Source organism: Cupressus sempervirens, chromosome 9 (genome assembly GCF_028749045.1).
Source record: "Cupressus sempervirens isolate cs-2001-9-10 chromosome 9, ASM2874904v1, whole genome shotgun sequence".
Taxonomy (NCBI): domain Eukaryota; kingdom Viridiplantae; phylum Streptophyta; class Pinopsida; order Cupressales; family Cupressaceae; genus Cupressus; species Cupressus sempervirens.
The window spans coordinates 40,047,106-40,074,216 of NC_143126.1; the positions used below are offsets into that span (position 1 = coordinate 40,047,106).

At 34.7% G+C, this 27,111-nt stretch overlaps 1 protein-coding gene across 3 annotated transcripts; it reads left to right on the plus strand.

The window, feature by feature from the left end:
* Positions 1–277: 277 nt before the first annotated feature.
* LOC149537504 (uncharacterized) lies at positions 278–25,510 on the plus strand. 3 transcript variants are annotated; one of them, XR_016355847.1, is made up of 6 exons: positions 299–595; positions 1,492–1,996; positions 2,773–3,179; positions 3,904–3,990; positions 24,681–24,782; positions 24,918–25,035. XR_016355847.1 is itself a non-coding variant. In XM_089798925.1 (5 exons), exons 1-5 carry the CDS (start codon positions 471–473, stop codon positions 25,156–25,158), a joined length of 1,365 nt encoding a protein of 454 aa, XP_089655051.1. In that variant the 5' UTR covers positions 278–470; the 3' UTR covers positions 25,159–25,510. The 3 variants fall into 3 exon arrangements, 2 of the variants coding, with proteins under 2 accessions (XP_089655051.1, XP_089655052.1); XM_089798925.1 differs by lacking the exon at positions 24,681–24,782 and having other exon boundaries at positions 278–595; positions 24,918–25,510; XM_089798926.1 differs by lacking the exons at positions 299–595; positions 24,681–24,782 and adding an exon at positions 885–1,348 and having other exon boundaries at positions 24,918–25,510.
* Positions 25,511–27,111: the final 1,601 nt, after the last annotated feature.

The window sequence follows — 27,111 nt, forward strand, 5'->3', positions numbered from 1 at the left end:
TTGGCTAGCAATTGCTGCCTCTTTTCTTTAGCAAAAAAATGTGAAGCTACCTGGTGGGAGCAAAATTTCTACTTATTTTTAAGCATGTTCTTTTAAATAAAAATTTGTTGCAAATTAAATTTAGAAGAAAAAATTCAGATAAGAGGAAAAATAATAATGAAGACATCTGTCATTTTTCCAATAATGAACCCTCATTTTTTCTCCAAAGCTTATTTTAAAATTATTAGAAAGTACTCCTCTACCATAATATATTTTTTTGACAAACTATCCTTTCCTTGTATTAAGAAGTGCATGGCAACACACTCGGAGGAAGTGCCCATAAGCAACACCATAGGACATGAAGTTAGTTTGAATTTTTTTTCGTTTTTTCAAACTTCCTGGTTGAGCCAGTTCCTTACAATCTCGACCCCTCTCCCTATTCCAAAAGCATTCGGCGCATATGCTTGGAGGACTTCAAGGAAATATAGGAAATGGTAAAAATGACAGAGTACGAACGCAGACGGCAAGAAAACATTGAACGCAATGATCAAATGCTGGCAGCTCTGCGTGTGAAATCTGCAGCTCAGGACCTTCGCTCCGCGTCAAAAAAACCAAAGTAAAATTTTCACTTACATCAAATTGAATGCTCTTACAAATACTCAGTAGTTCTTGTCTAAATCAATAATGATGTCCGTCAAAGGTTGTCTGCCAGATGTAATTTTTACTATCACCATGATAGTTTTGAATCATGGCGCGATTCCTCAATTTAAGACTTCTTCCTAACTACTCGAGTGGCTAAAAAAAATACAAAAAGCGTTTTGCTGCTCAGCGGACTTGAGAGATCAAATTAATTAGATTTTAACATTTTATTTGAATATCATATATGGATTTCTGGTTTTTGTTTGTGTATGTGTTTTTATCATCAACAATTTCCGCCATACTCTGTAAACCATTATCAAGATAAAAGAACATGCAGGATATGTGGAAGATAATCTCTAAAATATAATTAATGATAAAACCAGAAATCTATATGCAACTTAAGAAATGTTCTGAGACAGAGAGGCCTGAAGTGGAAAGGGAGAGGGAAGTTTGATTTATCGTTTTGCCTGTTTTATTTGTGTGGTCAATCGAGAGTTGATTCTCTTGATACATAAACGTGGCAGTGCTCTCTACTGTGATGATGTTGGAATGAGACCAATGATGGCTAGATTAAATGTTATCCTCGATGTTGGTCAGAATAAATTTATTTTTGTTGTTTTAGACCCATAAACTCTTCCATCTTAAAGATTTATCAGGTCACACTACCATATTGATACACTCACACACAGGGAATCTAAGCATGCCAGGGTTGAAACATGTATTTCATATGGTGAACACTCGTGTTAATCACTTGATTATACGAACAAATTTTCTGAACTTTAATACAGTCCTGATTTTAGAACTTATAAACGTTATGACTGCAAAGATATGCGTAATGTTGTCTGATGGTATCATTGTACTTGTATATTGCAGGTCACAGATAAAGCGTCTTAAAATCCCTAAAGAACGAAAGCCTGCCGTTATCAGGAGATCTTTGCGCGTCAGAAGAACTTTGCCTCCTTTCAATGCGACCATTACGGGTTATCCTAACTCAAAGGAGTGGTCACTGAGTTTTGCAGAAGCTCATATAAAATACCCGGAGAATGTGCCTTATACTCTTCATATTGACAAGATTAAAGGTCTCAGGAATATTGCCTCTTCCGTGGATTTGAAATGCCACATGCCCGAGTTTAAGTTGGAGGACCTAAAGCTAGACTATAAGCATATATCTAAAACCACTCCAAGCGGGATCACATGTCTCGAGTTTTTTCCTTGCAGAGAAAGGGCTATAGTGGTGAGTGGAGACAACAGTGGGCATTTAAGCTTGTGGGATGCTCATTACAATGCAGAGGAAAGAGATTACGATGGGCTTCATGTTTATCGCCCTCATGCGTCTCGGATTACAGGCATTGCAGTCAAACCCTTTTCAATTGCAGAGGTTTGAACTTGTATTACTTAACTCGTAGATTTAAGTCTATATAAAGTTACTAAATTGAGGTATTCAGTGAAACCCTTTTAGTGACGTAACATGCAGGACGATAACAATTCTATTTTGAATGCACATGCAGCCACATAACAGATGCAATTGAACTAAAACAGGAAAGCCTAGAATCTTCCTGTAAAAAATCCGGGGAAGTCATTGGGATTAACTTAAAAGCGGTGCAGCCCCTCTCATATTGTAGGAGATGTGTGGCTAAACACTATATGTTGTCTGGTGTGGTTTATTGATGGGTAAAGTTTAAGAAAGTATTGGGAAATTGATAACATTGTCAAATTATTTTGAATGGACAAACTAAAAATGGAATATAAGCTATTTAATAATTTTTGGACTCAGTTCCGTTTATTCTCCTCTAATATGCAGTTTCTTATAGTGTCTAGATTATTTTTTCCCATGTTTTATGTTAATGTCATGTCAAATAACGTGGGATATAACTGATGATCTATGTATTGCTATTTATCATCAGAATATGTTGATGATTAGGCAAAGTCAGTATTCATTAAAATACCTTAAATTCTAGAATATGCTGAATGGCTTAAAATGTCTTCTTTATAAGCTAATACGAGAGAAAGATGACTGAGATTCTTTTCTTTGTTGAGAGTTGTCATAATTTCCATTCTGTTGCGATTTTATACTGAAGTAAATTATATGCCTTCTCAAGAAACAAGCTGTTTGCTACCAAATGATCAATGCCAGTTTAACTTTTGCATATGCAGGTAATTTCTTGTAGCTATGATGGGTTTATCCGTGCTATGGACATTGAGAAAGAAGTATTCAACATGGTATACAATAGTGCTGACAATCTTTCTGCTATCTGCACTACACCATACAGTGACCAATCTCTCTATTTTGCCGAAGCACATGGTGAAATGAAGATGCTGGATTGGAGAGTAGGAAGTATTCCACATTCATACAGTTTACATGAGAAAAGAATAAATTCTATAGATTTTAATCCTCAGAAGCCATATATGGTATCGACAAGTTCAGATGATGGCACGGCAAGGGTATTTGATTTGAGAAATATGAAAACAAGCAATAATGAGAGCCTGGCAGCTATGCAACATAGGAAAACAGTGTATTGTGCTTACTTTTCTCCAAGTGGAAACTATCTTGCAACCACAAGGTTTGTACTTACTAAATTAGTTTTGATTGATGGCATATCTGGTAGAAACTAATACAATTGATTTTCACATGCGCTATCTGAAAGCACTCAATCATTTAAATGGACTGTGGAAAACTCATGCCTACAATTAATTTCCGTTAATGAGAATTCCACATCTGTAACTTCTTGTTAAATAGCATGCCAAGAAATATTTTATTTACCATGCAAAACTTAGTTAATTTACAATATAGAACTAACTAGTGCAAAATCGTGTGGATAATGGTACAATCCTTTTCCCAATTATTTGATATGGAATATGGACACTTCTCTTGGCTTTTAGATTGTTAGATGTCGACTTGTTTTCCTTTAGTTATTGATTGATTGTATTTTCGTGATTTGGAAGCATTCATTGTCGTGTGAAGTTTAGTTGGAGCATTTGTCTTTTCTTTATCTTCTGGGGAGTAGATGAATTGTTTTTCAACTTGGTCTAGAATACTAGCATTACAGAGTCTGGGAACTTATGATGAATTATAAACAATAGCAAGGTTGATAAGCTAATTGTTTGTTTGTTTATCAGTTCAAACTTTCTTTTTCTGTCTTTAGTTTCTGGAAAAAATGCATCTTTTTCATTGTTATTCAATTTGCAGTTTATGCATAATTCAGGAACCATTGATTTTTGAAAGTATTGCTCATGTGGTTAATGCTAGTTTTTCTGATATATGCTATCGGGATTATGTACTCACAGCGGTGATAAAAGTGTGGGATTATTGAGCGGACTTGATTCAGAGAGTTTTGTTGTCACATCTGTCTACAATCCTCAAAGTGATTTCAGGTATGAATGTAATCTTTAATTACATGGTAATTGGATGCTTAAGAGAAATTAAGTTCCTTCTATTGTGTGCAAGCAGGTATATATACGGATAGCCTTTATTGTGGCTCAAAAAATGTGTTTATTTCTTTTAAATATTTTTTTGTTGGAAATCTTCCGTGTTGGGATGTTCTTTTAGTTTGCAGTCTTGTATTGTATCCATGATGCTCAAAAGATAGGATGAGCCACTATTCTTTTTTGCTTTGCAAATCTGGAACTAGCTCCCTCTGCAGATATGCTATATCCAATACCCTCCAAGCATGCAGTGAGGACGTGTCCATAATAGATACATCCTACATACATTTGGGATTCCTTTCAGATCTGGCCAGATGAATCTCAAATCCTTACTCACAGGATACAATGATAGAGCTTTGTCGTTGTTTCAAGGCCAAGATATTGTTCAAAAGGGTGGTATCTGCACCACCTGTTACATTTCTTGCCCTTGCCAATCCAAAATGGGCTGAAGTCATCACATTAAGCAGGCCACTGCTTTCATAGCCAGAGGAGACAAGTAATTTTGGGCTATACTGAAAAGGTTGAAAATGCCTAAGGGCCAAAACAGACTGTTTGCTCCTTCCTCAATGGCCTGGAAACAACCTGAAACAGTTAAAAATCAGATATGAAAACATGCCCATCTTTGGGAGATTGAGTTTTCCAGGATGTTGGCTTATGATCAAAAGGTTATGTAATCAAATACAAATTATTAATGTCTCAGCAAAATCACTTTATCAAATAATTCGATGAGGTCTTGATGGTTCCCATGGGTAGTAAGGTGGTTGGGCTGTTAGGGTTCTTTTTTTATGATTGTTAATGAGGAACCTGGAAATGGAATTTTACTATTATTGGCTCCCATATGAACAATATGATTACTTATTGATTTTGGATAAATGTTTTGTCTCTGATCAGATTTCCATCAAGGAGCATGAAAGAACAGACAAGTCTTAAAAACTCATAATTAAAAGTACCCCTTCCAAATTTTAAAAATGTAATTAGTGTGAAGCCCTAGATGACAATATTTATTAAAGCTTTCAAGTTTAGAGTTTATTAAATTTTCACAAATGTTCCACCACCCATTGTGGACGGGGGACAAAGGGTTATTAAATTTTTTACAGTGTTCCAACACCTGTTGGGGACGGGGACAAGGGCCTATGTTTCAGAACGGCAGGGGGACAACGGAGGTGGGGTGGTGGGGATACTGCTGATATACATATAGAGTACTTGGAAAAACTAGTTATCAAAAGATGTATAAGAATTACATTTTCAAATGAAACTTTGGCAAAGTAGTGAAATAGCAAAATTGAAAATAGTAAATGCTAAGATATGAATTGCAGTTGTCAAATATGACTGCTGATAATGACTGATATTTTATGGACAGTGACATGTCATTCACCACTGATTATATGAAACCCTTATATACTGAAATTAACAATATATGAAAATGGAATTTGGGTAATGAATTATTGGATAAATATGACAATAGTGATAACATGGAACCACCAACATAGAAACCCCAGTCTGATGTTTATTTAGGGTAGCCAGCATAATCAGCAACAACACTTCCAATAGCTACAAAACCTCATAAGTTGCCAATATTAGGTTTGCAAATGATTTGCAAGTGTTCTTCCATAAGCCAAAAAAATACATATATATCTGATTTGCTTGCAAATATGTAAATAATAGAACTTAAAAAGAAAAAAATACACTTTTGAGACATCTGGGGACAGAGAGATCCCCGACATACTCAAGGGATTCCTGGGTGTTCCTGCGACATTTCCGAGACTCCTGGCCGTCTCTGTTGTATCGGGATGACTTGGTGGCAGTGGCAGGTGGATGGCCTGTCCCTGCACCCAACTCTTTGGGGCATCCCTGTTTTGGGGACATGGAGGTCCAGGGGGTGGATGTGTCCCCGTGTTTCACTGTTCTTCACACAATGTTCTACTTCCATTTTTTTCTTCAAATTTGGAAATCATGTTGAATGAGCTTAAGTTTGAACCATTCTGATAAACAAATATAAATGGCCCATCGCAATTGTAAATGAAATGTGGAGATAGAGGTATGTACTCTGTCCATTTCTGATTTGTTGGAATTCAAAATGGTGGTGTAGGTTTTGTTTCTTGCTCCACAAAAGAGAAAATAGGGAGTGGCACGAACTTCAACTAATGGATGATAGTCTTGTTAGGTCAGTTTTCAACCAAGGTAACACATATATTGAGTTTACTGTTGGTATCACCTGCTCAGTTTTTGAGCGAGAGAACGATCTATGTTTGTTTAAAAAAAACTAAAGTTACTAGAGTAAAATTTATTAAATAATTCATATTATTTTAGCTGTGGAACCTCAAGAAGAAGTCCAATTATAAATCTGGAGACTGGTCAGCCCACAGGGGCTCCATCATGTAGTAGCAAAATGTAGCCTTCTCAATTAAATATTTTCCATTGGAAACTATACAATGCAAGTCACAAAGTCAAGGTCAGTACTGCAAATTGGAGGCCCATTTAAGGATGTCTTACACCCTTTGACTTGGCTGAGTTACATTGTGATTGTAGACAATTGGAATGGCTATCAAGATAATCAATTCGGGTGAGGTCCCATATGCAGCAATTGATCTTGCAGTGGATGTCAATGGTTAGAGTCTGCTCATCTCTATCCCATTATTTTAGTGATTGCAATGCTTAAGAAAGCTCAAACTGCTTTTTTAGACTGTCAAATTATATAAATGCTTTTCTAGACTGTCAAAGATATGATTATTCTAGTGAGAAACGATTTTGTTTCAAATGAGAGGGTTTGAATTGATTTAAGACTACATTTTTTAATTGGCAATTTAGTCGACGACACATTGAATTGCAGAAATCACTGTGTCCCACAACCCAAAAAACCAAAGCAAATGAGGACATACCCAATAAACAAAAAAATGCTGCAATGTAAATGAAAGCTTTAATTGCAAATTGAGCTTGTAACAAAAGGTAGTAATCTTTGAGAAGAGATGTGAAGCTATAACACTCAGATTTTTTACATCTGGGTGTCTCATTTAATAAATTTATGTGCTAGGAAATGAGAAATCACAAAATATAATGCAGTGATTCTCCTCGAGAACTTAGAAGGTCCTATGACATATGTTTCCTAAATAAGTGAAGGGTAGTAGCCCATCAAAAGAACTAGCACATAATTAAAAATAAATTAAAATGAGAATAAAAATAATTAAAAAAATATACATTATAGAAAGTGTTACTCTTGACTTCCACAGTTGCTTGGAATTGAAAACCATAAAATGTGTTGTAAATCTTAGGTTACTAGTGAACATTTTCGTGAACCAAGTTTGCAACCTGGATTCCAGTGTGAAGGGTCTCAAAACTGTAAATTATGAAATTGCAAAGAATTACATTTTTTTCGGTTTCATATAGAGTCTAGGCTATACAAAAGTCTATCTCACTTTTTTGTGAAAGGAATATAGGATCAATTTGCACGGGAAAGATTATTGATGAGAACATTTAAAGGAGTCTTAACTGATCCATTTCTCATTGTTTCTTGAAGGAGGACCATATCTACTTCCTCACATCTAATATTATTTTAAGATATTGGTATTTATTGGGTATGCCTATTTTGTATTCTATGATAAATTGAGTACCATAGGGCTTATAAAGTTGCTTGGCATTGTTTAAAAAGAAGAGTTTCTTTTTGTGTGATCGTTTAGGGAATCAAAGTTTAGCATGAATTCCAAAGAGGGCATGATTCCAGGCAAATTACTATTAGCCTTGTAGCATGAAAATGCCCCACTCTCGAGCCGTAGGCAAATTGTGACAGAACATGTGCATAGAGAAAGCAATCAAACTAAGCTCCCCCTTTGGAGCTTCTTTTGTGTGATCTTGAGCATCCATATTTGCATTCATTATATCAAATTTGTCATTTTTTTTTCTAAAGCAAAAGTGGACTAGCCACCATATATTTAATTATTTTTAATCTAGTTCACTGGCTCAACTGGGAAAGAACTAGTAAGAAAACCCAACATCCTCACCTTATACAAAATGAAAATATAGATGAGTCCAAGGAAGAAGGTCCATGGCATTTGATAGAAAATTGGAAATAACTTGTGATGGATAGAGGAGAATCTTGGTTTGAGGCATAAGCAATTCATAACCATAACACGTCTGATAGCCTGGTGGATGATATTGGAGTTGCAAATGAATAATGCATCCAGGACATTATCTTTGATTTGCAGGGGTAAAGCATCCTCAATACTGTTACATCCCAAAATTTTGCCCTAAAATATTAAACTGATTATAGCCGTTGTATCAATATATTTCTTCCTGATCATGTGAAAGTGAGTGAGTTAATTATAGCTGTTGTATCAATTTATTTCTTCTTGATCATGTGAAAGTGAGTTAGTTAATTATAGCCGTTGCATCAATTTATTTCTTCTTGATCATGTGAAAGTGAGTTAGTTAATTATAGCTGTTATATCAATTTATTTCCTCTTGATCACGTGAAAGTGAGTTAGTTAAATATAGCCGTTCTATCAATTTATTTCTTTCCGATCGTGTGAAGTGAGTTAGTTGAAATATATATGATAATGAGATATTTTCATGAACATGTGAAAGGAGATAGTTATTCTAACATTGATGAAATCTCGAACGGTCATTAGATGATTTTAAATTAACAATTTATAAATCTTGAATTGATGTCTTGGCGAGAATGTTGTTTTGAATGATTACAGGAAGAAGACTAAAGAGAGAGGGGAAGTATTGCTAAACAGGGTCATCGAAAGGGGATGGTTGAATGGCCCAGTCATCAGAATCGACAGGTTTGACCTAAAACTATCTTGGCAAGGTTACTAGGACTTGACAACATGTTACATGGTGGAACCACATGAGCTATAAAAAGGAACATTATAATAAATAATATAAATTAAACATAACTCTTACCTTTAAAAGAATTATCAAAGAATTTATTATTTAATCATTATTAAACATTCTCTAATACAAACATATGTATATAAAAATAAGGTGACACCAATACATTATGAATTATAATCTAATGATGCCACCTTATCAATATGTACACATGAACGTAGATAAAGACTATATAGTAATAATAAAATAATAATAACCCTTTAACTTCTTATTTTTCTTCTTTTCTTACCCTCCTTTTCTTTTCTTTTCTTTTCCTCTTTAATCGATTTGAATGGTATTCGAATGAGTTCTTGTAACTGAAGGGCGCTGAAGAGTTAAACTCTTTCTTTTTATAAGAGTCTCATAATCGTATTAATGCATTATTATTCCATACTGTTTCCTTGTTATCGGAGGTTCTCAAGACAACTGAGAACGATTTCGTTTTATATTACTGCTCACTCGTCCGTCTCCAATTTCCTTCACGTTTCTTGCTGCGTGTTTCAGAATAGAAGTCTTTTCCCTAACAATAGAGAAACCGACCTGCAATAGAGGTGTCACATAAGACCACTGGTTTCCTTGTGTTTAATTGCTTATGCTATGTCTGTGGTAAAACGTACAGAATACCACTTATAATTTGCAGACTTCTTTCCATGTTTTCTTTTCACATTTAAACATCAGTTGTTTACGTTTTGTGCCAATGATACATAGAAACCATAACACTGCTGTATATATATATATATATATATATATATATATATATATATGTTGGTTCGAATTCAAATAGTTATTTAATAGATTTGAAATCATGGAATCTGCATTATATAATAATGATGTTTTTCTTTTCCATGTAAGTATACCAGTCCTATATAACCAACTATCTCAATTCAGATTTAATTATGTCCTCTTATAAGATGATAACATGAAATCAGAACACCAAGGAATTCACCAGGCGATGATGCCAGTATAGGTGAAAAAGGTGTAAAGCAATGTTGTGGTTATAAACTTGAAAGCACCTAGGAATCACCGACTTGGTAGCTTGAAAAAGGTGAGGAGGTGTAGAGAATCTGCAAAATAAGAATGGCATTAGAACTAATAAATAACAAGTTAAATACTACAATAGCTCATGCATGTTCCATTTATATAAGATGTTGTCAAGTCGAGTTGGTGGAGATCGGGTTTGTAGACCCAATTTGAAATCCTTGGCTATGGTAGAATTAGGTAGATATGCCGAACATGTGATCTTTGTTGATTGTCCAGACGCTTCAATTATTTTGGAGAATAACTGTTGGGACTTCAACCCACTCGATTACTCTGATGGTTGGGCTTATGAACATCCCAAGCCCGATCCCGAGGTAGGGAGAGCCGTTCTATTAAATTAGAATATGTGGGGATAAGTAATGGTCCACAGTTGGGAGGTTTAGCCTATGTCAATGCTTCTCCTCTCACCAATGCCGAGGCTTGGACAACGAGTTAAAGAAAATTCCTCCATTTATAATGTATGTTTCTTTTAATCCCTGAATGAATAGATGGTTATTTTCATTTCAAGATAGAGAAAACATTTACTTATGAACAGCCGTTACTTTATTTTCAGTTGAATATTTAGAAATAGATAAAAGTTAGCAATTCTTAAATATCTCTTTTGTTTCTTGTAAATATGTAAGATAGATTGAAAAGAGTTTCTTTCAATTATAATCAGATGGTATAAATCAATGTCATGTGAAATGAATTCAGTTATTTGTGCAATTTGTTTATTTGAGATTGTATAATTTGGTTAAGGAAATTTGTATATTACAAATACCAACTTGTCATAGGCGAATCCTGTAATTTCTTGGTAGAATTTCCCAGTGGAAGGAACCACATTGTTCACACATGGCACTCACCTCTTTAGTAGATTCCATAACAGGCAATAAACATATTAAATGCAAAAGATATTGGAGAAAATAGAATGAAATTTCAGACAATTTAGTTGAATGAATTCATGTGAGGTATCTGTACTCAATCACGAATGGAGTGCCTCAAAACTTCAACAATCACCACGTTTGCATACATAGCTGGAGATTATAAATGACAGAATAAAATCTGCAGGAATAATATGTTCTGCTGCCTGAAAGTACCTTGCATGTGTCATCCCACTAATGGAAACACCAACTTTTGTACCTGGAGATGTCAAGTCAAAGTTATATCCGATTTGATCAGATTTTGCAAATCATGATTGTTATTAATGAACTCATCCGGACTGAAGGATTCAAAATTGACCCCATTGCAACCCATATTCAAAAGGTAATCTGCCACTTTGTTACCTTTGCGGAGAGTGTGTGAGATATAAAAGAGTCAAGAAGGTGCCATATTTGCTTGAAGATATAGGTGAGCTGCCAATTATACGAAATACTCTTAGTACATGCATTAATTATAACCACAGAATCCCCTTCCTGTTGAACATGCTGAAAACCGCTCTGCTTAGCAAGAATGAGACCTGAAAATAATGCCTATGCTTCTGCCATGTTATTGGTACCAATAGAAAGGGGGGAAGCTTGATGGCCAACACATATTTGTCATTGTTGTTAATCATCTTTTGTTCAATGGCTTCATTGGTTGATTAGAATTTCATTTTATTGGGTTTGACTCTATTTTTGACTTGTTCACTCCTATTGGTCAAGCTTTGTTTACTTCGCTGTGCTTGTGAAAAAATGTGTCCGGGATTTACACTTTCTAATTGAGTTCTCTCTAATAGCACATTCCTTTGGTTGATTCTCATGAGAGGGTATTTTTTCTTGCATGCTTGTATTTTCAATTTACTCTAATTATTTATCTCACAAATTTGCTTTGTTTCTTTTATTGGCCTTTGCCTTTCCTTGCATGTGCTCTATTGGACTTTTTTAAAATCTTGTTTTCTTTGGGTATTTTCTTGCAAATTGAGGTAGATAAATACATTTTTTTGTGGTTGTTGTTGGGTTTCTTGAGTTTTGAAGGTTTTGCCTAAATGCTCATGCATATGGTGGAGTTGTGTGAACAGAGTTTTGTTATCCATGGTTTTTTTCTATTTAATAGTAACTATGCAATGTCCTCAAATGTTGGCAAAATAAATAGTTTGAATTAATCGCTTTAAAGTTGTTCAAATAAATTAAATATTAAAAGGACAACTTTATTATAATTAATTTAATTAAAAGTGATTTCAATAAAATAAGTATTATTAAAAGTCATCTAAATTCATACTATTGATAATTTGCAAAAAAATGCGATTAATCTAGAATTGGGGTTAGCGTCAATTTTTCCCCCAAAAATTTGGCTAAAATCAGTCAACCATGGTCAATAAATTTTTGACAAAAAATCACATTTAATTGGTCAAACAATTGCATTTAAATCATGAATAATCACTATTGCGGTGTGGTAGCGAAATTTGGTCATGAGTCTTGAGAATAAGCTTGGCCACATCGGAAGAAGAGATGATAAGAGAGAGCATAGAGCCCAGGTCGAGGAACACAACAAGTCCCATATTTCTGTGTAAGATGAGCTAGCCCTATGTGGCGAAACTTTCCCAAAAGATGAAGACTTCCCACCATAGGTAGCGCATTAGTCCATGGATGCAACGACAAATGACTTTTAGTATATTGCTGCATTTTAACAAACTGCATCAGTGTTGTTGAGAAGGCTATGGCTTTCACAAGTCCATTAGTTTTTACAGTAAGACCTTACAAACTTGAACAACTCTATTATTTGAATGTTTGTTTTTGCAGTGCACAAATATACAATAACAAATTGAGGCTTTTTACCCCGTCTTCAACTCTCCACGTATTCTATATACACGATGGAGGCAGGGGCACCCAACTTTAGTGAAGTAATGTCTAATTAATATTTTAAAACATTGTTTACAAGAAAACAATTGCGGAAGTGTGGAGAACATAAGAGACCGAGTATTCACACATTATGGAATGCAACATTTTCTAGGTTAGAGATTGCAAGTGTGGTAGTTAAGCAGAGTAATGAGGTTTGTGAGTATATTAGTTCAGTGATAGTTGTCACAAAGTAGTTATGACTATCTGATATGAGAGCACAGGCCTAAAGGTTTAAACGTCTTTGACTAAGCAAAGACTGAGGTGTATTCATTCCACCAGATTCACCTAAAGAACAAAATGCAATAAACTTAGTAAGATTTTATCATATACATTCAAAGTTTATCATGATTGATTGCTATTGTTTTATCATATCTATCTAGTTGTTTTTTTATGGTATTGTGATATATTTTGTGCAACACTGCTATGTAATCAACAATATTAATATAAACGATGAAATCTATTTTCTACAATTACTAGTTGAACTTAATATTTTATTTAATGCTTTCATTTAAAAGAATGTAATTTTTGATTGTTTTTTCTTCAATTTTCATGCTTTTTTGCAAATCTGACTTCTCCAAAAAATCCCACTGTTTTGATTGGCCTTTTTCCCAAAGTGATTTATGCTTCTATGCTTAAATTAATAAGGTGACTATTTAATTATAAATTGAAGTTGCATTATGGAGGGAAATGAAATCAAATATTTCTCTCAAGATAGGGAAAAGACTATTGTAAAAAGAGGAAAAAGAGAATTGTGAAAGCATTTTGGAGGTTGTTATTCTTTTATTTTGAGTCTTTTCTTTGTGAGCTTGAAGCTTTGCTTGAAGGACAAGTAAAATATTAGGATGGAAGATGGTTTGGTGATTTGTACGAGAACCCAAATCAGCCCCCTTGGTGGATACATTTCGGGAGTCACAAGTGCATTACATCGTTCAGTTTTGTGTACGACCATCCAACTACAAATGATCATATCTCACATGTTCAAAGGATATTGGATTGGAATCATGTGGTTATGTTGCATGTAAATTTTATGCATGTTCTAGCACTGTTAGAATATAAATGATGTAGCAGCCATGCATGCTATACATCATATTCATTTTCAATCTATGTTCCCCCAAGTTTCCGGTACGGGGACGGTAGGGGACGGCGGGACGGGTTTCTGGGACGGCAATTTTGGGGACGGGGGGGACGGCAAACGGAGACAGCTATATATATATAGGGAAATTTTAAAATATATATTGAAATTTGCAAATATACATGTCATTCATATGAGCATGTCATTTAAACTTTATAGAACCATAAAATACAACATTTGAATGCCATCTAGGAAATAATATCCGATTTTAGTACCCAATTGTCAAAATGCATATCAATATCAGTGAACACTGAACAATGAACATTAACAATTGTCAATATCATAATGTCATAATGATAAATATGATAAATCTGAAAATCAAAATCAAAATATGCCCAAAGCTATAGGCCCAAAGGGTAGAGGGCTGCCATAAAGTCATAAGTATCAATGTATCATAATCATGTTCATGTTCAAGATAAAAAAAAAAACATAGAAAAATGAAGCAGCCTACTACTCGTATTCTGCCTTTACTGCCTTTTAGGGCATTTGGAGGGTTGGGGACAACTTGGCTGACCAAGTTGGAGGCTTTAAAAAAAAATTATGTTAAACTTTTTAAACTTTATGCAAACAAAAAAGGGGACGGCCAGAAGTACCTGGTACAGAAAGGGGACATCCAGACGTCCCCTTTCTGTACCGGGTACTTCTGGCCATCCCCCTTTTTCCCCTCAGTCATCCCCAAGTTTCCGAGACGTCCTCTGCATTTTTTTCGCTTTTTGGGGACGGCTGGGGGACGTCCCATACCCGTCCCCCCCTCCTCGGGACATCCCCGTCCCCAAAACGTCGGGTTTTAGGCCGGGTACGCGTCCCCGGGGAACATAGTTTTCAATATATATGTCTTTGTAATCGCTTATATCCTTGGAAATCTATATCATTTCCTTTTCATGTTTAGTTTGCGTGTTGTTATTTTTCAATGAAATGAAACAAAGCAAATTATATCAAAAGTCAAAAATCCTAATCAGATTTGAGACAATATCCTAGTTTGGGATATTTCAGTAGTATTAGGATTCAAAACTATTAAAATAATATCTCCTAAGTTGATTTATTTCTATTTTAATGGTCACTTCTACATATTGTGAGTATCCTATATTTTAATGGATTATTTATACTCACATATTGTAAAATATATAGTGAGTATCCTACATATATAGTGAAATGGAAATAAATATATTTTACAATATACTCACTGAACTAATATATTTTTATTTATTTCTATTTTAATGGTCACTTCTACAGATTGTAAGATTCTTTCTATTATTTGTATGTTTCTTTTTAGAAACACCTTGATTGTAAATTCTATAAGAGCAATTCGTTCTTTGTAAACAAATCATCGTATAACTTACAAATTACCTCTTGTAATATGGTATCAGAGCAAGGTTAACATTTTTTTTTGGAAATTTTATCGTATGAAATTATTTGTTTTTAAAATTTTTTAAAATTAATCTTCAAAGTTTTTCTACAACCTATCCATGAACTGAGTATTTTTGCAAACTAGTGTGATCTTACCTCTGCCTTTATTGTAACAACTCGTCTTTTCTGCAACTACTGGTTTGTTTTTCCCGTACATGGTGTTGTTTTTCAAGCAAAAACAAAAAAAAAAACGACCTCCTATATGGTTCACATGACCCACGACTCAGTGTTTGGCATCCATCGAAGGTTTATTTGCTCTTGGCTTGTTGTTTTGGGGTCAAAATGTGTCTTTAGGGCTCATTTTCTTCAAACCTGCAGCAAATACCTTTTATTTTTGGCTCACCCGTTTGCCCTTGGCTGGTAAACAAGGACCATTACTCCATTTGGGTACACCATTTTTTGGTCGATCTATGTCCAAAACCAGCACTTGGTGATTTTCAACCATCATTATGGTCTCTTTGTGTTCTCACATGATCTCCTTCAAGATTTCTGGATTCTCAATGGTATTTTGCCATTTCTGAAGATTTTTTTTGTAACTGGATAGGGTTTTATTTGGAACTCTTAGCTTTCTTGCCAAATTCAAAATCTGATTCCCAATTCTTTGTGGATACCTCAACAAGCTTGTCTTCAAAATTGTTTGGGTGTCTTGGTTTATGTGCCTCAATTTTTGTGGCATTTGGAATTTTATTTCGGTAATTGACTCGTGGTGGGTTTTTTGAGACCTCCACTGGGTTGTCTTCAAAGTTTTCTAGGTGCCTCAATTTTTGTACCTCAAATTTTGTGCCAGTAGATATCCATTGAAATTTGTGCTTGTATCTATAGGCAACCAAATCAATCAACTACTGATCTGCTGATCACAAAACAAAGAAATATGCAAAAGTCCCAAATCACCTTGAACAAATGAGAGGAAGGGCATCCATTATATAGAAAACCAAATAGGGAGGTGATATTATGGGATTCAATCATATTCACCAACAATACAACTACAATTATAAATATATGCAATTATCAACTACAAAAGTAAATACATTCAACCATATATTTAATATGGGACTACAAAGTTGATAAGGATTGCAAGTAGTCTAGAAAGGTTGCCCCAAACTCAAGAATGGTTGCCCAATGGGTATTGATGTTGTTAGTGTCTGCCTTTGTTATCAACATATTCAAATTGTGCATTTAATCATCGAGTCTTCTCGTTTTTCGTATGTCAAAAATTGTGCAATGGCATCTTTGATTGATGAAGGCAATAAAAAATTCAATGGCAAGAACTATAATACTTGGAAGCAACATATGATCACAATTTTTGAGTATAGGTGTCTTGACAAAATTGTGTTGGACACAACTAAATGTCCTGAGGAAGTAGGCAAGCAAGTTAAATATTATGAGCAGAATTGAGAAACTGTCAATGCTATCAAACTTTTCGTCACTAATGATCTGCTCCCACAAGTTCCTTCCACTAAAAGAGGCTCCTTAGGTATGGTGCATGATAATTGACAAGTGCCTTACAAATTAGGGTTTCTAGAGGAGTTTTTGATTCGAATCTATATGTCTAGACTACTGGCAATGATTTCACTGTTTTGGTTATATATGTTGATGATTTGATCATCGCTGGTAGTTCATAATCGTTGGTATAGGGAATAAAAAAGAAAATTTGTTAGTCTTTTGACATGACCAACCTTATACTTCTCATTGTTGTCTAGTTGTTGAGGTTTGGCAAGAGTCACATGGCTTCTTCATCTCTTAGTTTAAGTATGCAAGGGATTTGCCAGACAAATTTAGAATGTATGAGTGTAAACTTGCATCTACACCTATGGAGTTTGGTCTCAAGTTATCGACCAAATTTGGTTCTTTTGTTTAGAATGAATCCGCATTCAGACAATTAGTGGGCAGTTTGATATATCTCATTACCACTAGACTTGATCTTAGCTTTGCAATGAGTTACATATCTTGCTTCATGACAACCCCCACTTTAGATCATTGGGCTGTAGCAATTTACATCTTCCTTTTTGTCAAGGGCACTACTGATTTTGGCATCCTTTATGGACGGATTCTCGTTTGATTGGCTACACAGAGTCGAACTACGGAGACTATGGCGATGACAAAAAGTCGGCGTTCGGATATGTTTTCAGTTTGGGCAGAGGTGCTATCACTTGGACCAACAAGATGTGGTAGGTCGTATCCTTTTCCTCAATGGAAGATATTGGAAAATAGTCAAAGCATGTGGTGAGGCAATTTGGCTTTGTAGGATGCTTTCTGACAGCTATATATCTTGGGCAAGCCCTTCATCCCTCTTTTGCGACAATCAAGAGGTCCTCAAACTTGTGAAAAATTCAGTCTTCCATGAGCGCACTAAGCATATTGACATTCATTGTTGTTTCACCCATCAGCTGGTTGAAGATGGATCCATAGGTTTGTAGTGTGAGACTACAAATATTCTCACCAAGTCCCTACTTCCACTTAAGTTTGGCAAATTCAGGGGGCAACTTGGTGTCATTGATAAGTTGACCACTAAGGTAGGGTATTAAAATAATATCTCCCAAGTGAATTTATTTCTACTTTAATGGTCACTTCTAGATATTGTAAATACCTTGTATAATAGATTCTTTCTATTATTGTAAGTTTCTTTTTAGAAACATCTCAATTGTAAACTCTATAAGAACAATCCGCTCTTTCTAAATAAATCATCCTATATATTTTACCAATTACCTTGTTGGAAGATCCCCAAATCATCTTAGTGCATGACAAAGATTTCAGTTGTATGTCAGATTTTTCAGTTGCATGTTACATTTTTTCCATTGCATGTCAAGATTTTCAGTTGCATGTGAGTTAGCTACCCTTGCATGTCAGTTTAGAAGCAATTTATGAAGAGGTTTAACATTACATGTTATTTACGAGCAATCTTGGAAGTGAAGTTGTGTTGCATGTTGGTTTGGTGGATACACAAAGTGTTGCATGGTACTTTTGATCAATTTGTGGAAGTGGGTTATTGTAAGTCAATTTGAAGTCATCCCATGCACTCTAGAGTGGTAGGATCACATAGAAATTACACAAAAAGTAGATTAAGGAAGCTGAGGATAATTCTGTTGTTGAAGAAATGGGTGAGAGGAGAGCAAAAAGCCTGCCTAGGGAGATGAACAATTAGTTTAATGATTTCTTGACTACCTTTGGCCAACAACAACAAATGCTATAGTAGTTACATGACCATATGGTTACAGCCATGGGTCAGACAGATTGGACCATTCATGATCAAGAAGGTTAAGAAGTGAGAGTAGTAGAAGGCATAATAAATTGAATAGCACTGCTGCATTAATTTTAAATAGACCAGCTGGACCTACTTCTATACCAAAAAGAGAAGAATGATCATCCGCAAGTTCAAAACAACATAAGAGGAATGATAATTCAAAGAAGGTATGCAAAAATCTGCACAAAGAATTTGATAAACAAGCAGATTTGGTTTATGGGGATGAAGGAAAGCATTGGGGAATGACTCACGTGAGGCTTCATCATCTTTGCTAGAAGATTCACAAGAGGATTCTATAAGAGAAATAAATGCTACTTCTCTTGATGTTAAGCATGTGATTGATATGGACAATGATGGTATGGATCCTTTGGGTGATCAGAATACATCTTCTAATGTGCTAGATGATTCCAATGATGATAATAGTCTTACACATAAAGAAAATCAGAACAGGGCGTTCAAGGACTTTTAGGAAACATGTAGCAAAAGCCTTTGGTGTGGCAAGATTTGCAAGGCCACTTGATAATGATTGATGATTCCAAATGGCATGAAAAATAGTTTTTATTTGGCAAGTGTGGAAAGGAAAATCTTCCCAAAAGGGTATAGTGAAGTTTTGATTGTTTTGATGAACTTACTTATTTTGGAAGTTTCTTTTTTTAGTAAATTTCACTTCATCCTAGATTGGCCTTATTTTGACTTTGGAAGTACTTACTATTTTTAGTATTTTTGGTAGGTCTATTTTGGCAATAAGTGAGTTCTAGTTGATAAAGAGACAAAAGGGTATGCAATTTTATATCCGGAAGAATGAGCAAGCAAGGTAGTTCTTCAGAAAATGGTTAAGTGTGGAGAAAATCCTCCTCCACCCTCAAAATGCGTCTAGGAGAGGGAATTCTCTCAGTTCAAGGAATTTCTTCAAAATGGAAAAATCTTTTCCCACACCTCATTTGCACCAAGGAGGGTAATTCTTGGAGTGCAAGGATTTTTCTCCAAAATTCTAAATTCCTCCATGTCTCAAATGCACTATTGGTAATATTAGGAATGACAAATTTTAAGGATATCTTTGATCAAAAGATATCCACCATTTTGATATCATGAGTATTGGTCTTCCAAAATATCAATACATGATATTCACCAAATACTCCAAGTAACATTTAGATATCATGAGTATTGGTCTTCCAGAATATCAACACATGATATTCACCAAGTACTCAAATAAGGTTTGATATCACATGTGATATCATGAGTATTGGTTTTCCAATCATCACATGATATTCACCAAGTACTCAAATAATGTTTGATATCACATTTGATATCATGAGTATTGGTCTATCAGAATATCAACACATGATATTCACCAAATACTTTTTGAGTAATGGCCTTGCAAAATGTTGAGATGAACATCAAGTTGCATGATATTCACCAAGTGCTCTGTATAATGGCCTCTCGAACATCAATTTGCATAACATTCTCCATGTACTCAAAATGTTTACAAGGTATGTGCATACGCATTCTCATAGTGCGCACCATAAACATCCACCATGCAAAGTATAATCTATCATGATTTGCATAGACATCGTAAGATATCCATCATAATAGAAAATTAAGTTATTGTAAGATCGTCACCTTTCAATAACTTTTGCAAATACAAGTGATAATCATTTGGAAGTCGTCACTTCCTCATGATGTACACAGGGGTTAGGCCCATTAAATCATGCAATCATATCCATGATACCAAATGTTTACATGAAGTCAAAACTCCCTCTGATTTTGATATGATCAAGATTTTCAAGGATCAGCTAAAACATATTCTCTATCCACTCCTTCCGATGGATGTGTCAGACTGCCTTTGAATCTGATATCGATCTCCTTTTCTTGCAAGAGCATCCTCGGAAAAGATCAAGACGAATAGCTCTTATAGTACGAATAAGAGAGAGATTAACATAATACTTAAGGATAATTTTGCGTAATGATATAAGATCATTCCAATGTAATATAGATAAAGATCTAATTTAAATATATACTTTGAACATATATATATATATATATATATATATATATATATATATTCAATATTCTAAGTATATATATATATCTTTAATCTATGTTTTCACATATTATTATTTAATATACATATATAATCACCATATATGTACATTTATATCTAATAATATTCTATTAAACATCGAAATAAATAATTTTATAAGATACTCATACCTTATACTTACCTTTAAATAATTTTATAAGATACTCATACCTTATACTTACCTTTAATGTTGATGTCATATTACCAATATAGATGAAATATTGCACAATATGTAGTGTATCTCGAATTGTATATGAACTCAAGTAGACTGTTGACATCAAGGGATGTTAGCCCTTACATATATATTGCCCATAGTACATGCGATTGACCAGATAGATGATATCCGTAGTTTATCATTTTGGGTGCTTACGATATTGTTTGAGTTTATTATCACAAATAATGTTGGGTGCTCTTCACATATACCCTTCCACGTGGCTTGTCGGTAAATAGTTATGCTTTCCCACATCATCCTTCACACTTTGTTTTTTGTTTCCTAGATTTGGCTCATGTTTTGGTTTTTTGTCAATTAGCGTGTACGAGATCCCTTCTTGATCATCGTGCATGATGAGATTTTTTTGGTAGTGTTCTATTATTTTCCTTATTTGGTTGTGCACTAGTTTATACGTGGGTGCCATCTTTCTATAAAACCCTTGTGGTGTTTCTTCAAATCTTCCAACTACTGTGGCACAAATCTTCATCTCCCTTTCCTTTTAAGACGTCATATCTAGGTTTTCTTTTCTTTCACAAGCATTTCTGCACCACTTACCAACATGATCTATTCCAAATCTTGAAGTACCTCCAGAGAAAATAGACATTACAACAGAATTGTCGCCATGACCTTTAGGCAAATAACAATAAAGACTGTGTCTCTCATCGAGAGTAAGCTCTTGATTCCAAGCTTTCAACATTATAGTAGGCAGAAGCTCAGCAAGATATGATATGTTTGAAGGAACTATTATCTCTTGAGATATCCGATAGTTTCTTATTTTGGTCTTCGTCTCAATTGTTGTGGACGGATCATACTTTTCTTCCTCCATTGCTGTGCTCTGATTAGAATCGATATTTGGCACGGTCCACTTTGATACATCTTTTCTTTTATTTTTCCTTTTGTACGTAGTGCTTTCAAAAACCTTTAAAAAAACATTCGATATAGTATCAGGAAAATAAGTTTCATTAAAAAATGTCTTTGTTGGAACATGTTTAGATTCATACAACGAACAACCACCAAATCATAAGTACGCAAGACAGGATTTATAGGATTTACTGCAGTCGCCTGCAACATGTTCTCCACGTTCACTATCAGTTTGATGTACTGCCTCATCTTTTCTCCCACGGGTAAACCTATAAAACCTCTTTGTGAACCTTCACATTCTTTGCTAGTTAGGAGAAGCTTCCACCAGAGAAGAGAGTGGCAAATGAGTTCTTGTACAATGATTTGCATTAGCTATAGCTCTAGACACAAAGCTATTGTAGGCTATCCCGCTGTAACCTAATTACATTATTTTCATTGCCACTTTTACCATGGTGTTCTTCGCAGGTTTTGCCTTGTTCTTTTTAATCGTTTCCTATTCTTTCTTGTAAATTTCATTTGCAACTTGGTTCTGATACCATGTTATTTTATGAGGATCATTTGTAGATGTAGCAGCACTACCTTCTTGGTATGTGTGTTCCAAGTGCAGCGATCTCTCTTTATATTGTGGATGAGATATGGATAGACATGTCCCATGAAGGGACATGTCTATTCATTAATATTTAATCAATAGAATAGTTTATTATTTAACTACACACACACACATATATATCACATATAACTTCAGTTTAGTCTCACGAGTTTATCTAATTGAAGCTACAAACATTAACACAAAGATCAAAGTTCAGAGGCAAGTGCAAAAGGAAGAATGCAACATCTTGAACTTACTCTACAAAATAAAAGATCCCATTCAGGGAAGACAAAGGAGGAAGAATTCCCATTCCATATGTTCAAGGAGATCATTTAGAAACTTGAGATTCAATTCAAATATGAAAGACTTCAGCAATGAAAAAACGGTCAACAAGAATGATGTCCAATCACCTTCCAAAATTGACATGTCCAGATTCTCTGCATTGAAGAAATGAACAAATAACAAGCTATTTTGGGTAGATGACCATTATTGACTTCGTGGCAATCTTCCTCCATTAACTGTTCATCTTTTACCACTTCCACATTGAATGAGTGGCTTTCATCTAATTGATCCATGTGGACCCTCTCATTAATTGTAGATTCTCTTTCCTCAACCTAATCCTAATTTGGTCTGAGGTGTCGAAATTTGGAGCATCGATTTTGTTTCGATATATGCCACTCATTGTAATTTGAGACCTATATAAAGGCTTCATTTCTCATTTGTAAAGGACAAAATTTGGAGATTGTTGCTTTTGAACAACCAAGATAATAAAGTTGTCATTGATGTTTGGTGATTTCTTCTTCTTTTTTGGTGCTTGGATGTTCTCTTCGTTCCCTCATTGGAGTAGAATTGTTTTCAAGTATTGATAATAGTGCTGTGGTGGAATTGTCTTGCTCATAACTTTTATTCTTAGGTGATTCTCTAGTCTAGTGTAAGGTTCAATCAGAGCCATTATGTAGATACTTTACTTCTATCTTTGATGCACATTGTTTATTTTGACCTGTGTTCATTGTGATATGAAAATAATTTGCATAACCCTTGAAGATTCCACTGACTTTGTGTAGTTGTTGAATTTGGAGAAGCCAAGTTTGGTAGATTTCATCATAGCAGTATTGATCTTTCAAGTTTTTTTGGATTAGAATATAATTCCTCAACCCTACTCTCATTTGCTTTTCTGCCCCCCAAAAAGTACTTTCATTGCAATATCATTTGAAAGCTCCCATAGTCAGTACTGTTAGAAGCCAACTTGAAAAACATAATGTAACTCTTCTCGTGATACCAGCATATCACATCAACCATTGAGCTTAACCAAGCTAGAGGAATGCTGGAAATTACCCATGTGATATTACTTACAATCTTAGAAAATGCGAAATATTGATCAAGAGAGGATAAGATACTTCAATAGTCTATTCTATTGTTAATGTAGTCATAAAACACACATCAACACTAAGGACAAAAACTTTGACAGGAAAGTTTTTTTTTGTGGGAAGTAGGATAGGAATATTCAATATAGCATAATTGTATTCCAGGAAAATCAAATTAGAACAAAATATGGGTGAGAGGTCTATTCTAGGAAATCTGATGGGAATAAAACATAGGCGAGAGGTTTACTCTAGGAATTTTGATGAGAATAAATAATTGCAAAGCTTAAATCTTTTTTTGGAGTGTTCAGTAAATACAGCAGTACAAAGGGCAAATATTGCTTTGGGAGGTAATCAAATAAAGCTATGCAAGAGCCCAAGATCTAGGCAAATATTCCATCATTATTTGAGAAAAGTGATCTTTAGGAGTGCGTTTAAGTAGGAGGGCTGCTTTATCTAACATGTGGCAAGAGGTATTGTAACAAATCAGTTTTCTTTGTGCAAGCTATTCTAGGAAATTCGATGGGTATAAAGCATAGATGGGAGGTCTATTCTGGGAAATTCAATGAGGATTAATGATTGCTTCGGTACGTACAGAAGTACAGGGGCAAACATTTCTTTAGGAGGATAATAAAAAAAGCTGCAATGACCTAAGATTCCTTTTCAAGGACTAAGCAAGGATTGCATTATTATTTGAGAAAATGTAGGAGTGTGTCTAGACTCTAAATAGAAGAGGGCTTCTTTTCCAATGTATGCCAAGATGCATTATAAGGAATCAGTTTTCTATACATGATATTGCATCATCTAGATGGACAAACTTATGTCACTAATGATTGAAGTGTCTTCACTAGTGAGAAAGGTTCACATGTAAGGTATGCCTGTTATGTGTTTGTTTAGTATTAGACTTTTATTGATCTATGATGTAGAAGTTATTTATTGATTTGTTTACTCCACTTTTTTTTTCTTTAAATTCCTGAAGGATTTTAATCTGGTTCATTTCATTAAATTGAACACATACTTGAAATGTGAGAACTGAATTGCACGTGGTGACACAGTGGTGTAGAATGCGGTGGTACAATCCATTCACAGAACTAAGAAATTATCTTAAACTTCTTACGCCTTGGTGTGTTATTATGATCCTTCCTCCCAATATTTAGGTATGCACATAAAAATGCATTGGTGAGGAATACAGTAATGCAATCCATTAACAGAATTATGTTATTCCCGAGCTTATACGTACTGTTGTGTTCTCAAAATTGTGATATTTCTAAATGGTTTGATTTCTTGTGCAGGTTGACATGGGGATGGGATGATCAATACCTTTTTGTTGGTAACAATGATAGTGGTCTCAATGTATATTGTACGGCAACAAAGGAAACAACTACTTTAGAGGGTCCCTTTACAGCTGGGGCTTCTACTAGATTGGCAAGGCATCCTTTCTGTTGTGGCATGCTGGCTTCTGGTGGTAGAGGTGGTAAGGTTTATATATGGCAAAACTCAAAGGAGCTTCTTCACAGTGATAATGGGGTGTGAAAGCATATGTCTGAGTCTTACAATTGGATTTGAATGAATCACAAGTGTGTTAGTGGTTCCTTCTTGGTTTTGGGACATTTACCTTTAATGTGTGACATAGGAAAATTCACGTCAGTATAATCTACAATTTTGTCATGGTCTGAATGAAAATCCTTGAGTATATACTGTATAGCGATTTCTTTTTTGCGGCCAAGGAATTTCTGGCGGATACACCTAACCTTTTGTCCCCAGTTACACACTTCAGGATTGGATTTGATATTTTTAATCTTCTGCACAAGAAATGTGTATGCTTGTTGCACCCACTAACATGAGTTGAACTCTCAAATATAGAAATTTAGAATTGTTCGTTATACTTCGGTTGGTATGTTCGTATAGATATGTTAGTGCATGATACTAGTTTTCTGCAGTTATGTTGATTTGACTATTTCTGTCTCTTGTTTCTATTTGGGCAGTGTTCTGCAAGGAGATAACATAGTAACAAGTATGAAAATCACCGCTTTTCCGTATCTCCCCCGAGCTTTGATCAAACATCCCATTTCAAGATGTCTGAAACAGGAATTATATATATATATATATATATATTCATCACCATATAATTTTACGAGAATCTTTGTCTAGTGAAACTATTCATAACAATTTAGGGAATATGGTAATTTGTAGCACAAATATTGATGTTATCTTTGGAGTTTGTTTCTTTTAATCTAACCGTAAGCCTGCTCACAGATTTGAGAACACTTGAAAATATAGAAAGGCCATCATATGGCATCAAGCTGCAAATTGTTCGTCTTGCCCAATGGCAGTATGCGACATCACAGCTTTAGTGAGATCTGACATTCAGACACAACAGTTTCTCCAAGCAGTCCTTATCCATGGAATCAAATCTACCATTCTAATGAAGAGAGAGATGAAGCCAGTTTTAAGTATGCCTGGGCGTGACAATATGAGGACCAAAAGTTTGTTTTATACCTGCTCTGTGGAACAATGGCTATTACTAGTTTAATGTTTTTGTTTTTGTAAAAGATAAGAAATGCCAAATTATTATCGTAGAACTCACGTTTCTCTTGAGATAGCCCTTTGCTATAACCTTTCTATGCCAAAATGGCTTTAATTCTTAGTTGCCGATTCGTGAAACGAAACTGATTCTGGTGCGTGAATTGGACCCATGGTTTCGGAATTTTTTCTTTTCCCAATTATGATTCATGTGTATATACTCTACACACACACACACACACACACAGACACACACACACACACATATATTTAAAAAAAAAGAGAAATATACATAATTCTAAAACTAAATCTTTTTTACAGGAAATATGATCGATTTTTGTTCCAAACTGCATAAAGAACCTTCACTTAGATTATCTTCAATTTCAAGTACTAAGGACTTAAACTGTAATGAGAGAAGCAGGGCTGATTTCATCCCACATTTTCTTATCAATTCAAGTACTGTGTAAAATATCTTTTGAAAATCATTTTTCCAGGGAATCCTCCTTTTAATTCAAGTTCTAAAGACTTTAACTGTAATGAAAGGAGCATGGCTGATTTTATCTCACTTTTTCTTATCAATTCAAGCACCGTTAAAAATATCTTTTGTAAATCAATTTTGAGGGAATCCTCCTCTTGGAATGTAGGAAAAGCAGGAATTTTAACTGATACCCTTAAGCATTGTTTCTTTAGAAAATTGAGATTAAAATACCCAAATTATTACCTGTATTAGAAAAATGTTAAAAATCTAAAGATCAATTACCTTTCCAGTAATGATAAAACAACCCTCATGGATGGCTACCAACCTTTTAAGTCCCGCAGTTTCAATTATTGTGACTTCTGCTCAACACAGAGATAATGGCACATTTCAAAATCTTCATGAAGCCACTGTTATATTATGTGCTGTATTCCGCTTAGAAAACAATCAATTTGAACAAACTTCATAAAGATTCCAGTTTCAGTTAT